Raw genomic sequence first — 16,118 nt, forward strand, 5'->3', positions numbered from 1 at the left:
GTTTGTGTATAAATAACGTAGTCCCTACTTTAAAATATAAGCATATTGGAAAATAGATAGCGGCAGTACCACTGCATGGATAATAGTTGCAGGCCTGACGCACAGTGCTGTTAAGTGGCCATTTATAAAGGGGCCCTATAGGGGGGTCTCTGCAACATAGTAACAAGGTTTGATTGGAATGGGAATTATTCCTTTCAGTTCAGAGGAAGATGCTGCTGTACAATCTCCTCCTGCTGTCCCTGATATCTGTGGGTGCACTCTCTCAGCAATGGGGTGAGTATATTTCTTGGGATTACTACATGATTACTGTTCGCTAAATTACTTTTTGTTTGCCTTACTTTTTCATGTTCACCTGCTCAAGGTTAGTACTGCCACAATTGATTTGGGGGCGCAATTGCAGGGGCCTGCCAATTAGATCATTGCCCACTGGTAATATCATGACATATCATGGGAGAATTAAGAATATACCAGTGCATAATACTCCTCTAAATATAGAAGGATTGTCTTTAAAAAAGTTGCCTCTTTCTCAGGCTGTGCAGAGGGTTGGCGGCACTCAGCACACTGCATTGATGGATAGGGACCAATCAGCAGCTAGGCAGACCTGATAGGGAACAGAAGCCTGCCTTTGCTTGTGTGACTGCAGGGCTGTGATTGGCTGCTCCCCTCCTACTGAGCTTCTGGTATTTAAGCTGCCTAGCCAGTAAATCAGTTATATTTTCCACATAAATGTTGCCTCACTTGTGCTATGGCGCCACACACAGTTTCATGTGAATAATAAGCGAGTCTCCTGGCTCCCCCATTATGTACATTATGTGCATGTATGTGACATAGAAGCAGGAGATGCACCTCCCAAGCTTCAGTGTCATGCAGCACATAATGTATGTATGTATAACTTTATTTATAAAGCGCCACAAGGGTACGCAGCGCTGTACAGTCTTACAGAATACAAAATTACACACGGAGGACAAGTGATATAATAAATAAATACAATAAATACATATATGTATATATATATATATTGCAAGAAGACAGGCACTCACGTATAAGTAGGTCCAAGGGAGCCTGGGTGCAGTCCCAAAATAATAGATGGAGCAGCTGTAGAGAGAGTCCGCACTCACAGGTCTTAAGAAAATATAGAGGTTTTATTCAAATCAACATCTTGATGTTGATTTGAATAAAACCTCTATATTTTCTTAAGACCTGTGAGTGCGGACTCTCTCTACAGCTACTCTATATATATATATATATATATACTGTATAAGTGCCATGTGGTATGAGACACAGTAGAAAGGAGGTCCCTGCCCCGTAGAGCTTACAATCTGAGTGGTTGGGTAACATACAGGCACAAACTGGAAGGTAAGAGTGCACCAGGTATGAGTGAATTGTAGCACTGGGTTAATATGCGCATGTATGTGCCCCAACATCACCTGTGTCGGAAGCTCCCTTACCAACCCCTTTGGTGGGGGAAAATATTTTTTAGTGATAGGTGCCCTTTAAAGCAGCCCTGTTGGTGGCATTGTAATAGCGCATTGCAGTTGGTCAGTATGCCACCCATATACTTGTATTCCCTGATATGGAGTGCCACAAAAGGCATTTCCTGCAGTTTTGTTCCACCATCATTTCTCAAAATGCCAAGAATTGCAAAAGAGTTGTACCGAGACCTCATAAGTTATCAGTTTTATGAGACCACTTGTAGAGCTTGGAATCGGCAGCTTTTCACAAGAAAGAGAATGCCAGACGATCTGCAGTGTGCCACCGTCCTTAGAAAGCAAAGATCTATGTAACTATGGATATTACTTTCATTTCAGGCGCAATGTCGCACAACTCAGATCACTTCACTTTTAGGAGCTGTTGGGACATCAAGAAATCAAATAGAAATGCTCAAGGTGAGAAATGGCTCTCGAGTCTATTAGCAGGGGCGTAAATATGGAAGAAGACGCAGACCCTGCGGCTGTAGGGGGGCCCACAAGGCCGTAATTGATAAACAATTTCAATCGATATTGGTAAACAGGTCAACATTTGCACACTGGGAATGGGAAGGGAGCAAGATAGCAGCTCCCAGTAGGTATCAGAATAGCACTCAATAGTAAGAAATCCAAGTCCAGCTTGGGACTCCTCCAGTTACATGGGAGTAGGAGAAACAATAGGTTAGCTGAAAGCAGTTCTAATGTGTAGCGCCGGCTCCTTCTGAAAGCTCAGACTCAGTCACACTTTACTGCTGCGCTGCAAGTTGGAGTGATATCCTTCCCCCCCAGCAGCCAATCAGCAGAACAATGGGAAGGGAGCAAGATAGCAGCTCCCAGTAGGTATCAGAATAGCACTCAATAGTAAGAAATCCAAGTCCGGCTTGGGACTCCTCCAGTTACATGGGAGTAGGAGAAACAATAGGTTAGCTGAAAGCAGTTCTAATGTGTAGCGCTGGCTGAAAGCTCAGACTCAGGCACAATGCACTGAGATGGCGCCTACACACCAATATTACAGCTAAAAATATACATTTGTTGGTTCAAGAATAACATTTAAATGGCAGAGTGAATTATTTCCTATGTAAACAGTGTAATTTAGAAAGAAAAAGTACCCCATAGAAATCATGACAGAAGTGGAGTGACAATGGGACAGTGGGAGGAGAGACATGTACGTATGCAATGGGCATGTAGTTAAGTCCCTATGCTATGCATTATCACAGATGGAATATACACACTGACCTCTTCACACGGAATCTCCTACCAGACCTTCTGTGACATGACTACAAATGGAGGAGGATGGACTTTGGTGGCCAGTGTGCATGAGAACTACATGGCAGGGAAGTGCACTGTGGGGGATCGCTGGTCCTGCCAACAAGGAAATCGAGCTGACTATCCAGAGGGGGATGGAAACTGGGCAAACCATGCAACATTTGGGTCGCCTGATGCAGCAACTAGTGATGATTACAAGGTGATAATTCCACTTATATATGGTATATACTGTATAAGGTGAACTGCCCTTACTACAAAATATATCCACTAAACTAAATGATTTTTATTAAAGTGTTCACAGACAGTCCTTATCCATTTTTTCAACAAAGTATCTGTGAGTTCTAGGCCAAGCCAACACACTCATGCTGTGAGTCAATGACAGATTTTACCAGCTCTGTCTGGCTGATTCCAGAACAAGACAGCGATCTGCCATTCACCAGAGTGCAGAGTGATCTGCAGTAGGAAACATAGTTCTATTTAGAAAGCACATAACACATCAATCATTTATATTCAGAATTTAAAAAAAAAATTATAAGACCCATTTGTGAAAAAACAAAATCATGATATATAAACTTCAGTGTGGATGTTTTAGCCTTTCAAAGGAGTTGTGATGCTTTTGTCTCCTGCTAACCATATGGATAGTTTCCTATATGTTTTCTTTGGGCCTTCTGGCTTTCTAATGTCATGCTCAGGACTGTTGTGAATGTGATTGAATCCACCAACTCTTCTAAGCATAAATCTCTGTGTGGTTAACTAGGTAGTCACCTTCTGTGCTGGCTACTGCATTGTCAAAAGTATTTACCAACACAAAAGCAGTGTTAGGCCTCCTAAGGACCTAAATAAGAAATTAATTTTGTATTACAAATATTAGCTTGACATTTATTCAGAATAGGGCACACTTTGGCCTGCACTGACCAAGAGATACTCTTAAGGTCTAGTAGGCCAGTCCAAAATTGTTGCACAGATTGACAGCATTCATGAGAGGTACTTACATTCAGGCACTTCTTGCATATCCCTGTAATTGTGCTTGGTGCCAGAGCATCCATACCACATTGTCTTCTAAGTCACAAACAAGTGCACCTATTGATGAGGGAGAACCCTGGAGCTACCACCCCCTTCAAGCTGCTGGGAATTCCAGGTTTCCCTCTGCAGGCTGCCTCAATAGGTGCTGCACACTTGCATGGAGTGAATCACAAACATGATAATGACGAAAATGAAACTGTCCCTACTCTGAGAAACTCTGGATACAAATGAACACAGCAATGCATTTGGCCCCAGTGAGTTAAAAACCCTTCATTGTGGGTAAAATACATGGCAATTTGTTTCCAGAATGGCACAACTTGCAGTCATAAATAAGCCTTAAAATGTTTGCTGCCATGGAACCCTGAAAAGGAACCAGCTAGGCATATCAGACTGTTACACAAGATTTTTTTCTCTATCTTTTTCACGTTGCCTGAACTGACAGAATCCTGGCTATTATGACATCCAAGCCAAGGACCTCAGCGCGTGGCACGTGCCCAACAGGACTCCGCTAAGACGATGGAAAAGTTCATCCCTTCAGAGATATCGCACGACCAATAACTTATTTCCCAGAGTAGGAGGAAACCTTTTCAGCTTGTTCCAGGTTGGTGCCCTAAAATAGAACCTCAAAACGCAACATTACATAATGTTCTTAATATGAAAGTAAAGTGGTGAATAAGGTCAACGTTGTGTTTTCTGTTGCCTGGAACAGATTCAAAGTGTACTCAATAGTGAAATCAATTGGGCACGTGCAGTTTTCATGCACCCTGGTGCTCCCCCTGCCAGTATCAGTGCCCACATATTTACAATAAAAATTACATTAAAAAGCATCCCGGATAAGTTTGATAGGGTTTGGGGACCTTGGGTAGACATAAATAAATAACAGTGAAAAAGTGTGCCTAGTCCTGAGCCTATAGAAATCAGTTTGTAGAATAATGCTACCAAATGTTGGACAGCATTACTGCATGAGCGCCATGTTCCTTTCTCTGTGCAACAAGGATGTCAAAGGGGATGTAAACCCAAATATATTATTGTGCCCAATAAAAAAAATGGGAAGATTTTGCTCTATGGTATTAGGTAATTAAACCATAGAGACTTTGGGCACTAGAACTTGGGATATTCACCTATAGCTGAGAACCCCACTAAATTCCCTGGCACCTTACTGGGCATGTTGTGCTTATACAGATCTGACAGAGTACATATGTTGCACATTATAAGCGTCACTGTTTATTATTACTATTTAGCGATATCCGCTGAGATATAATGCTGGACGCTGCCCAAGAGACAACGGACCTTTTGAGCAAATAGTGTATGACTTTGGAAGCTGCGAGAAGACGGCTTCTTTTTACTCAGACTTTGTAAGAGGTAAGTCTTGGTTGTTATCTATATTTAAGAACTATACACACACAAATTCTGTTTATATTTGTTTTTATTCATCTATACATATTAGGTTATTTTACCCCTGGTTATGTCCAGTTTCGAGTATTTAATAGAGAGGGAGCAGCATTGGCTTTCTGTCCAGGAATGAAGGTTGAAGAGTGCGATACATGTAAGTGTTGGTTGAGTAACAATAAAAAAATAATTCTTAATAATTGTGGAGCTGCTTTTTTTGGGGGGGGGGGGGCATACATGCAAGCATTTTTTTGTCAATTGCAATATATTTTGAAGGTGTGTCGCATTAAAGATTTGGGGAAGAGGTCACTCGCGTGGCGAACACAGGACATGACGGCAGGCAGAATTTACACAATTGTGTCTGATTTGCAAAGAAATCCGCACGCAGTTGTGGTAATTTTTCCAAATCTGGTGCAATTGTGGGAGGCACAGTGCAACTGAACTGAGCATATTGTTCCCTTGCAAACACAACGATGGTGGAATTGTGCATTGTGGGAAAGAAACATGGAGATAGCGCTTTGCTCACTGTAGTTGCAGACATGAATGCGCCCTTTTGTTTTGTGCTTTTTAGCAGTGAAGATTTGTGCCACCAAAGATGCCCCCGGTAGCATACCATCTTCTTTTGAAAGGATAGATCATTACTGTTATAGATGCTTACCCATGCAGACCAGGAGGCACGGCTTAGAAATGACTTGCTTTGTTGTCTTCAAGCGATACCCATCTCTCTATGGTCATGGCATGGTTTTGACTGCATGGTTCTCCATGGAAGGGCTGCAGTGGTCAAAATGGCACAGGCCTAACAAAAGCATTAAGGCTTTGGCCAGCTGAGGGGCTTATTGGCAACATGGAAGTCTCTTAGAAAGATGGGCAAGTTCCACAGGTGCCACTCACTAATTAATGCTATAGATCTGTGCTGCCATTCTGAAACTGGTAACCAGCTTGCGCCTTGTCCTTAACTCAACAGTTGTGCATTGGAGGAGGGGGATACTTCCCAGAACAGAACCCAAGACAGTGCGGGGACTTTACAGCCTATGACTGGAGTGGATACGGAACAAGAAAAAAATGGAGTGCAAGCAAGGAGATAACTGAAGCAGCCATCCTTCTCTTCTATCGTTAATCCGCTGGAGGCTTTATCAGTATATACTGTACTTAAACTGCCTGCCATATACCATGAAATAAAGCTTAAGCATCCCGGCCCAGTTTCTTGGTGTAGCATTGAGTTACATTTACATTCACAAGGTCACCAGGGAATCTTAATCCATGGGTTGGATCCCAGTGCTGTTTAAGGTGGTCCCATTAATAGTAAAATGTACTGTTACAAAAGCTAGCCTAATCAAATAGGGTAAATAACTAATACAAACCAGTTTTTGGCATTTAAGCTGTATTAGGATAAGGATTTAATATTGTTGCAGTACATGTATTGCTGGGCTAAGGGCTAAATTCCATAAGCACTTTGATCAGATTTTGTGGGTAAGATTTTATCTGATCTTGTCATGCAACAGCATTAGATTTTGTACAATCCTACAAAATCTGATTTCCACAGCTGTAATGTAATGTCGGATCAGATAAAGTCGGATGTTTTCTTTTGTTCATGCATCTACATCCGACAGTCAATGTATTTCAATGAGAGAAGAAAGGATTTTCGGTTTTTATCTTGTCAGATTCAGAAGCATCGGATGGCAAAAGTTACATATAGTTTACACATCAGTCCCATATCAGTTTCTCCTTAAGAAGAACAAAGAGATGCAGATATGCTGAAAGGGGAATGCTAATGGAATAGTATGGAATCTGCCCTAGCCAAGTGCAAATGACTAAACAGAGCTCATGGTCTTCCCGCCCAAACCTGGCCCTTCTCCTCCTTTCACCATTACTATTGATGGCATGACCATCAACCCTGTTAATTCAGCACGCTGCCTTGGGGTTATCTTTGACCAGTCACTCTCCTTCTCTAACCATATTAATAACACATTCAAAGCCCTTCCCTCCTCTGCTCCTCACTACATTTCTTCAATGGTCTCGTTCCTGGTCGTCTCCTCCGCTCCTCTCAGAGCCTCCGTCTCTTTACCCCATCCACACCCACTGCGCTCTCTCGTCTTAAACCTTTCTATCTCGCTGCTCCTTACCTCTGGAACTCTATCCCTGAATCCCTCCGTAGGGAACACTCACCTACTCTCTTTAAGAAGAAACTCAGCTGTTACCTTCTGGAGCACTAAAACATTATTTTGCCCAGTCCTGCACTTAAGGGCAAATTCCCATACCTGGTGCACTCTTACCTTCCAGTTTGTGCCTGTATGTTACCCAACCACTCAGATTGTAAGCTCTACGGGGCAGGGACCTCCTTCCTACTGTGCCTCATACCACATGGCACTTATTCCCTGTGCATTTATTGTATTTATTTATTTATTATAACGTGTCCTCCCTGTGTAATTGTGTATTTTGTTAGATTTTACAGAGCTGCGTACCCTTGTGGCGCTTTATAAATAAAGTTATACATACAAATAGTAGGGATGCACAGAATCCAGGATTCGGTTCAGGATTTGGCCAAGATTTAGCCATTTCAGCAGGATTGGAGCAGATCCACACTCCTAGGCAAATCCAATTAGAATTTTGATCTAATCGCAAATAGTGGATTTGGTGCATCCCTACTAAATAGGAATATGCCTGTTGGAAAGATCTTTTCCCATATAACTCAAATAACCTTGTCGTGGTTAATACCCTGTGTTTGGCTGAATGGTTCAGATCTAGCCAGGGGAACCAATCTAAGCCAGACACTTCTGTTACTCCCATACCCTGTTACTTTATTACTTCCATGTACCCACACTCAGATACTGTTACTTGCCTATTCCCATAATCTGATGCTCTTCAACTCCCATAGTTCCCTCTCTACACAGTGTTGTAAACGGACAGCACTACACTTACACTCAGGAGCAGATTGATCAATATGGCCATTTCTAAGCAGCTTTCATTTGGTCTGCATTTTTTATTTTTTATAGTTTTTGAATTATTTGTCTTCTCCCGTCTCTTTCCAGGTTTCACAAAGGGGTCACTGACCCCGGCAGTCAAAACCTATTGCTCTGTGAGGCTACAATTTTATTGTTATTGTTACTTTTTATTACTTATCTTTCTATTCAGCCTCTCTATTATTCACATATTAGTCACACTCAAATCACTCCCTGGTTACTAAGGTAAACTGGGGCCCTAGCAACCAGATTACTGCTGAAATTCCAAACTGGAGAGCTGCGAACCAAAAGTAAAATATTTAAAAAACGACCAATACTAAAAAATGAAGACCAATTGCAAATTGTCTCAGAACAGCATTCTCTACATCATAAAATTTAAAGGTGAACAACCCTTTTAATATGTTAGGCCTGAGGAAGGGCAGCAGAGCCCCAAGCATCTCCCGGCTTTTGGCACAAATAAACCCACTTGCTTTCACTATTTCGGAATGCTGCTGGAACATTCGAACTAAGAACATTTACCCAGTGCAGAGGGGCTCAAAGACTTGCACCCCATGCTCCGAAAAGCAACGCAAAGGGGCAGATTTATAAAAATGCGAGTTTAGTTTAATACCTGTACATACAAACTCACTCATGTTTTATTCATTCCTGTGGGTTTTTGGTAAATACACTTCTAAAAACTCCTTAGGAATGAATAGAATGTGGGTGGGGGTTTTATGTGTTGAACTCACATTCTATAACATATTAAAAGTTAACTTAAAGGTGAACTACACCATTAATAATCAACCTTAAATGGTAATATAAGGGGAGGGGAATTTGTCAAGATTTTATAAGACGGCGGCAGAGAAGGTTCCCAAGGTAGAACTTAGGGAACAAAGAGACAAAAGGGATCCCCCTAGACTGGCTTTGGTCATTAAATATACTACAGCAAGTTATCAAGTAAGGAGGATTATCAAAAGATATTAGAACATCCTAGAGCAGACTTGTGCCCCACACACCAGCTTTCTGAGGTACTCCTAATCATTGTCAGACTGGAGTGTCTGGGCCCCCCTGGCTGCCATATCAGCAGCCCCCAAACCAGGACCCTGGCACTGAGCTCCTCCACATAGCATACCTGACACTGCAACCCTCCACCCATTATAAGAGGAGTCAGGGGAATCACCTCATTTTTGGGTTTAATTGGAAGGGTTTTCAACCCTATGTAACTATTTTCCAGCACGTATGGGTTAGCAAGGCTCACCTGTTTTTTTTCTTGCTGTCCCTAATGGCCTATCAGCACAATGAAAACCAGAGAGATACACATCCACGCTCTGGACGCAAGATCAATATCACCAAGTTTTATTCTTGCAGTTCAACTTTTGTTATATATTTGATAAAGCGTCCCTGTAGCCTAGCATATGTTGTCTGTGGCTACACAAACCTACACATCCCTGTACAGGCACACTGGGAGTCAATTCATGTATCAAGTAATAGATAATACAGAACCTCCGAGACGTGCGGGAGATTGAGTGATTTAATTGAAGCAACGGGAAATGAATTGGATTCACCAACTTGGTGCACATTCCCAGGAGATTAATCCGGAAAGCCACTTCTATGTTATTTATATGAACATGGTTTTCCTGTGATTCCAACACTGTTAGAATATGATTGGAATACCCAGACTTCCACATACCAGCACTTCACTATTTTCACCATCACAGCGGGGGGGGGGGGGGTCAGTGAAACTTATAGCTGCAAGTGCATGATAGCTTTTTATTTTTCTATTTATGCCCTCTCCTATTCATCTTCTAGTCTCTCATTTAAGCCACTGCCTAGCTGCTAGGGTACATTGGACCATAGCAACTAGAATGCTGTTACAGGAATACAGTTATGGAAAAACATGTTTTTTTCAAAACCCATCCGTTAATAGAGCTTCTCCAGCAGAATCCTGCATTGTAATCTGTTTATTCCAAAAACAAAACCTCTTTTTATATTCAACTATCTATTTTAAATTTCACATGGGGCTAACCATATTCTTCATTTCCCAGGGTGCCGCACTTTAGTCACACTTTACTGCTGCGCTGCAAGTTGAAGTGATATCCCCCTCCCAGCAGCCGATCAGCAGAACAGTGGGAAGGGAGCAAGATAGCAGCTCCCAGTAGGTATCAGAATAGCACTCAATAGTAAGGAATCCAAGTCCGGCTTGGGACTCCTCCAGTTACATGGGAGTAGGAGAAACAATAGGTTAGCTGAAAGCAGTTCTAATGTGTAGCGCTGGCTGAAAGCTCAGACTCAGGCACAATGCACTGAGATGGCGCCTACACACCAACATTACAGCTACAAATACATTTGTTTGTTGGTTGAAGAATAACATTTTAAATGGCAGAGTGAATTATTTCCTATGTAATCAGTGTAATTTAGAAAGAAAAAGTACCCCATAGAAATCATGACAGAAGTGGAGTGACAATGGGACAGTGGGAGGAGAGTCATGTACGTATGCAATGGGCATGTAGTTAAGTCCCTATGCTATGCATTATCACAGATGGAATATACACACTGACCTCTTCACACGGAATCTCCTACCAGACCTTCTGTGACATGACTACAAATGGAGGAGGATGGACTTTGGTGGCCAGTGTGCATGAGAACTACATGGCAGGGAAGTGCACTGTGGGGGATCGCTGGTCCAGCGAACAAGGAAATCGAGCTGACTATCCAGAGGGGGATGGAAACTGGGCAAACCATGCAACATTTGGGTCACCTGATGCAGCAACTAGTGATGATTACAAGGTGATAATTCCACTTATATATGGTATATACTGTATAAGGTGAACTGCCCTTACTACAAAATATATCCACTAAACTAAATGATTTTTATTAAAGTGTTCACAGACAGTCCTTATCCATTTTTTCAACAAAGTATCTGTGAGTTCTAGGCCAAGCCAACACACTAGTGCTTTGAGTCAATGACGGATTTTACCAGCTCTGTCTGGCTGATTCTAGAACAAGACAGCTATCTGCCATTCACCATGAGTGATCTGCAGTAGGACCCATTTGTGAAAAAACAAAATCATGATATATAAACTTCAGTGTGGATGTTTTAGCCTTTCAAAGGAGTTGTGATGCTTTTGTCTCCTGCTAACCATATGGATAGTTTCCTATATGTTTTCTTTGGGCCTTCTGGCTTTCTAATGTCATGCTCAGGACTGTTGTGAATGTGATTGAATCCACCAACTCTTCTAAGCATAAATCTCTGTGTGGTTAACTAGGTAGTCACCTTCTGTGCTGGCTACTGCATTGTCAAAAGTATTTACCAACACAAAAGCAGTGTTAGGCCTCCTAAGGACCTAAATAAGAAATTAATTTTGTATTACAAATATTAGCTTGACATTTATTCAGAATAGGGCACACTTTGGCCTGCACTGACCAAGAGATATTCTTAAGGTCTAGTAGGCCAGTCCAAAATTGTTGCACAGATTGACAGCATTCATGAGAGGTACTTACATTCAGGCACTTCTTGCATATCCCTGTAATTGTGCTTGGTGCCAGAGCATCCATACCACATTGTCTTCTAAGTCACAAACAAGTGCACCTATTGATGAGGGAGAACCCTGGAGCTACCACCCCCTTCAAGCTGCTGGGAATTCCAGGTTTCCCTCTGCAGGCTGCCTCAATAGGTGCTGCACACTTGCATGGAGTGAATCACAAACATGATAATGACGAAAATGAAACTGTCCCTACTCTGAGAAACTCTGGATACAAATGAACACAGCAATGCATTTGGCCCCAGTGAGTTAAAAACCCTTCATTGTGGGTAAAATACATGGCAATTTGTTTCCAGAATGGCACAACTTGCAGTCATAAATAAGCCTTAAAATGTTTGCTGCCATGGAACCCTGAAAAGGAACCAGCTAGGCATATCAGACTGTTACACAAGATTTTTTTCTGCTTCTCTATCTTTTTCACGTTGCCTGAACTGACAGAATCCTGGCTATTATGACATCCAAGCCAAGGACCTCAGCGCGTGGCACGTGCCCAACAGGACTCCGCTAAGACGATGGAAAAGTTCATCCCTTCAGAGATATCGCACGACCAATAACTTATTTCCCAGAGTAGGAGGAAACCTTTTCAGCTTGTTCCAGGTTGGTGCCCTAAAATAGAACCTCAAAACGCAACATTACATAATGTTCTTAATATGAAAGTAAAGTGGTGAATAAGGTCAACGTTGTGTTTTCTGTTGTCTGGAACAGATTCAAAGTGTACTCAATAGTGAAATCAATTGGGCACGTGCAGGTTTCATGCACCCTGGTGCTCCCCCTGCCAGTATCAGTGCCCACATATTTACAATAAAAATTACATTAAAAAGCATCCCGGATAAGTTTGATAGGGTTTGGGGACCTTGGGTAGACATAAATAAATAACAGTGAAAAAGTGTGCCTAGTCCTGAGCCTATAGAAATCAGTTTGTAGAATAATGCTACAAAATGTTGGACAGCATTACTGCATGAGCGCCATGTTCCTTTCTCTGTGCAACAACGATGTCAAAGGGGATGTAAACCCAAATATATCATTGTGCCCAATAAAAAAAATGGGAAGATTTTGCTCTATGGTATTAGGTAATTAAACCGTAGAGACTTTGGGCACTAGCCAAAGAACTTGGGATATTCACCTATAGCTAAGAACACCACTAAATTCCCTGGCACCTTACTGGGCATGTTGTGCTTATACAGATCTGACAGAGTACATATGTTGCACATTATAAGCGTCACTGTTTATTATTACTATTTAGCGATATCCGCTGAGATATAATGCTGGAAGCTGCCCAAGAGACAACGGACCTTTTGAGCAAATAGTGTATGACTTTGGAAGCTGCGAGAAGACGGCTTCTTTTTACTCAGACTTTGTAAGAGGTAAGTCTTGGTTGTTATCTATATTTAAGAACTATACACACACAAATTCTGTTTATATTTGTTTTTATTCATCTATACATATTAGGTTATTTTACCCCTGGTTATGTCCAGTTTCGAGTATTTAATACAGAGGGAGCAGCATTGGCTTTCTGTCCAGGAATGAAGGTTGAAGAGTGCGATACATGTAAGTGTTGGTTGAGTAACAATAAAAAAATAATTCTTAATAATTGTGGAGCTGCTTTTTTTTGGGGGGGGGGGGCATACATGCAAGCATTTTTTTGTCAATTGCAATATATTTTGAAGGTGTGTCGCATTAAAGATTTGGGGAAGAGGTCACTCGCGTGGCGAACACAGGACATGACGGCAGGCAGAATTTACACAATTGTGTCTGATTTGCAAAGAAATCCGCACGCAGTTGTGGTAATTTTTCCAAATCTGGTGCAATTGTGGGAGGCACAGTGCAACTGAACTGAGCATATTGTTCCCTTGCAAACACAACGATGGTGGAATTGTGCATTGTGGGAAAGAAACATGGAGATAGCGCTTTGCTCACTGTAGTTGCAGACATGAATGCGCCCTTTTGTTTTGTGCTTTTTAGCAGTGAAGATTTGTGCCACCAAAGATGCCCCCGGTAGCATACCATCTTCTTTTGAAAGGATAGATCATTACTGTTATAGATGCTTACCCATGCAGACCAGGAGGCACGGCTTAGAAATGACTTGCTTTGTTGTCTTCAAGCGATACCCATCTCTCTATGGTCATGGCATGGTTTTGACTGCATGGTTCTCCATGGAAGGGCTGCAGTGGTCAAAATGGCACAGGCCTAACAAAAGCATTAAGGCTTTGGCCAGCTGAGGGGCTTATTGGCAACATGGAAGTCTCTTAGAAAGATGGGCAAGTTCCACAGGTGCCACTCACTAATTAATGCTATAGATCTGTGCTGCCATTCTGAAACTGGTAACCAGCTTGCGCCTTGTCCTTAACTCAACAGTTGTGCATTGGAGGAGGGGGATACTTCCCAGAACAGAACCCAAGACAGTGCGGGGACTTTACAGCCTATGACTGGAGTGGATACGGAACAAGAAAAAAATGGAGTGCAAGCAAGGAGATAACTGAAGCAGCCATCCTTCTCTTCTATCGTTAATCCGCTGGAGGCTTTATCAGTATATATTGTATTTAAACTGCCTGCCATATACCATGAAATAAAGCTTAAGCATCCCGGCCCAGTTTCTTGGTGTAGCATTGAGTTACATTTACATTCACAAGGTCACCAGGGAATCTTAATCCATGGGTTGGATCCCAGTGCTGTTTAAGGTGCTCCCATTAATAGTAAAATGTACTGTTACAAAAGCTAGCCTAATCAAATAGGGTAAATAACTAATACAAACCAGTTTTTGGCATTTAAACTGTATTAGGATAAGGATTTAATATTGTTGCAGTACATGTATTGCTGGGCTAAGGGCTAAATTCCATAAGCACTTTGATCAGATTTTGTGGGTAAGATTTTATCTGATCTTGTCATGCAACAGCATTAGATTTTGTACAATCCTACAAAATCTGATTTCCACAGCTGTAATGTAATGTCGGATCAGATAAAGTCGGATGTTTTCTTTTGTTCATGCATCTACATCCGACAGTCAATGTATTTCAATGAGAGAAGAAAGGATTTTCGGTTTTTATCTTGTCAGATTCAGAAGCATCGGATGGCAAAAGTTACATATAGTTTACACATCAGTCCCATATCAGTTTCTCCTTAAGAAGAACAAAGAGATGCAGATATGCTGAAAGGGGAATGCTAATGGAATAGTATGGAATCTGCCCTAGCCAAGTGCAAATGACTAAACAGAGCTCATGGTCTTCCCGCCCAAACCTGGCCCTTCTCCTCCTTTCACCATTACTATTGATGGCATGACCATCAACCCTGTTAATTCAGCACGCTGCCTTGGGGTTATCTTTGACCAGTCACTCTCCTTCTCTAACCATATTAATAACACATTCAAAGCCCTTCCCTCCTCTGCTCCTCACTACATTTCTTCAATGGTCTCGTTCCTGGTCGTCTCCTCCGCTCCTCTCAGAGCCTCCGTCTCTTTACCCCATCCACACCCACTGCGCTCTCTCGTCTTAAACCTTTCTATCTCGCTGCTCCTTACCTCTGGAACTCTATCCCTGAATCCCTCCGTAGGGAACACTCACCTACTCTCTTTAAGAAGAAACTCAGCTGTTACCTTCTGGAGCACTAAAACATTATTTTGCCCAGTCCTGCACTTAAGGGCAAATGCCCATACCTGGTGCACTCTTACCTTCCAGTTTGTGCCTGTATGTTACCCAACCACTCAGATTGTAAGCTCTACGGGGCAGGGACCTCCTTCCTACTGTGCCTCATACCACATGGCACTTATTCCCTGTGCATTTATTGTATTTATTTATTTATTATAACGTGTCCTCCCTGTGTAATTGTGTATTTTGTTAGATTTTACAGAGCTGCGTACCCTTGTGGCGCTTTATAAATAAAGTTATACATACAAATAGTAGGGATGCACAGAATCCAGCATTCGGTTCAGGATTTGGCCAAGATTTAGCCATTTCAGCAGGATTGGAGCAGATCCACACTCCTAGGCAAATCCAATTAGAATTTTGATCTAATCGCAAATAGTGGATTTGGTGCATCCCTACTAAATAGGAATATGCCTGTTGGAAAGATCTTTTCCCATATAACTCAAATAACCTTGTCGTGGTTAATACCCTGTGTTTGGCTGAATGGTTCAGATCTAGCCAGGGGAACCAATCTAAGCCAGACACTTCTGTTACTCCCATACCCTGTTACTTTATTACTTCCATGTACCCACACTCAGATACTGTTACTTGCCTATTCCCATAATCTGATGCTCTTCAACTCCCATAGTTCCCTCTCTACACAGTGTTGTAAACGGACAGCACTACACTTACACTCAGGAGCAGATTGATCAATATGGCCATTTCTAAGCAGCTTTTCATTTGGTCTGCATTTTTTATTTTTTATAGTTTTTGAATTATTTGTCTTCTCCCGTCTCTTTCCAGGTTTCACAAAGGGGTCACTGACCCCGGCAGTCAAAACCTATTGCTCTGTGAGGCTACAATTTTATTGTTATT

The 16,118-nt window shown here is 41.9% G+C and overlaps 2 protein-coding genes across 2 annotated transcripts; both read left to right on the forward strand.

The window, feature by feature from the left end:
* The first annotated feature begins 1,813 nt into the window (after positions 1-1,813).
* On the forward strand, positions 1,814-6,343 carry LOC100485079 (intelectin-1). Its single transcript, XM_031904522.1, is given in 6 exon segments — positions 1,814-1,886; positions 2,684-2,931; positions 4,198-4,356; positions 4,997-5,207; positions 5,209-5,299; positions 6,102-6,343. Coding segments are annotated over 6 exon segments (942 nt in total). The 3' UTR covers positions 6,262-6,343.
* Positions 6,344-10,573: 4,230 nt separating this feature from the next.
* Positions 10,574-12,240, forward strand: LOC101732154 (intelectin-2). The gene is made up of 2 exons (XM_031904526.1): positions 10,574-10,870; positions 12,064-12,240. The coding sequence occupies exons 1-2, from the start codon at positions 10,604-10,606 to the stop codon at positions 12,238-12,240; spliced, it is 444 nt and encodes a 147-aa protein (XP_031760386.1). The 5' UTR covers positions 10,574-10,603.
* Positions 12,241-16,118: the final 3,878 nt, after the last annotated feature.

The sequence above is a fragment of the Xenopus tropicalis genome, chromosome 1 (assembly GCF_000004195.4).
Source record: "Xenopus tropicalis strain Nigerian chromosome 1, UCB_Xtro_10.0, whole genome shotgun sequence".
Taxonomy (NCBI): domain Eukaryota; kingdom Metazoa; phylum Chordata; class Amphibia; order Anura; family Pipidae; genus Xenopus; species Xenopus tropicalis.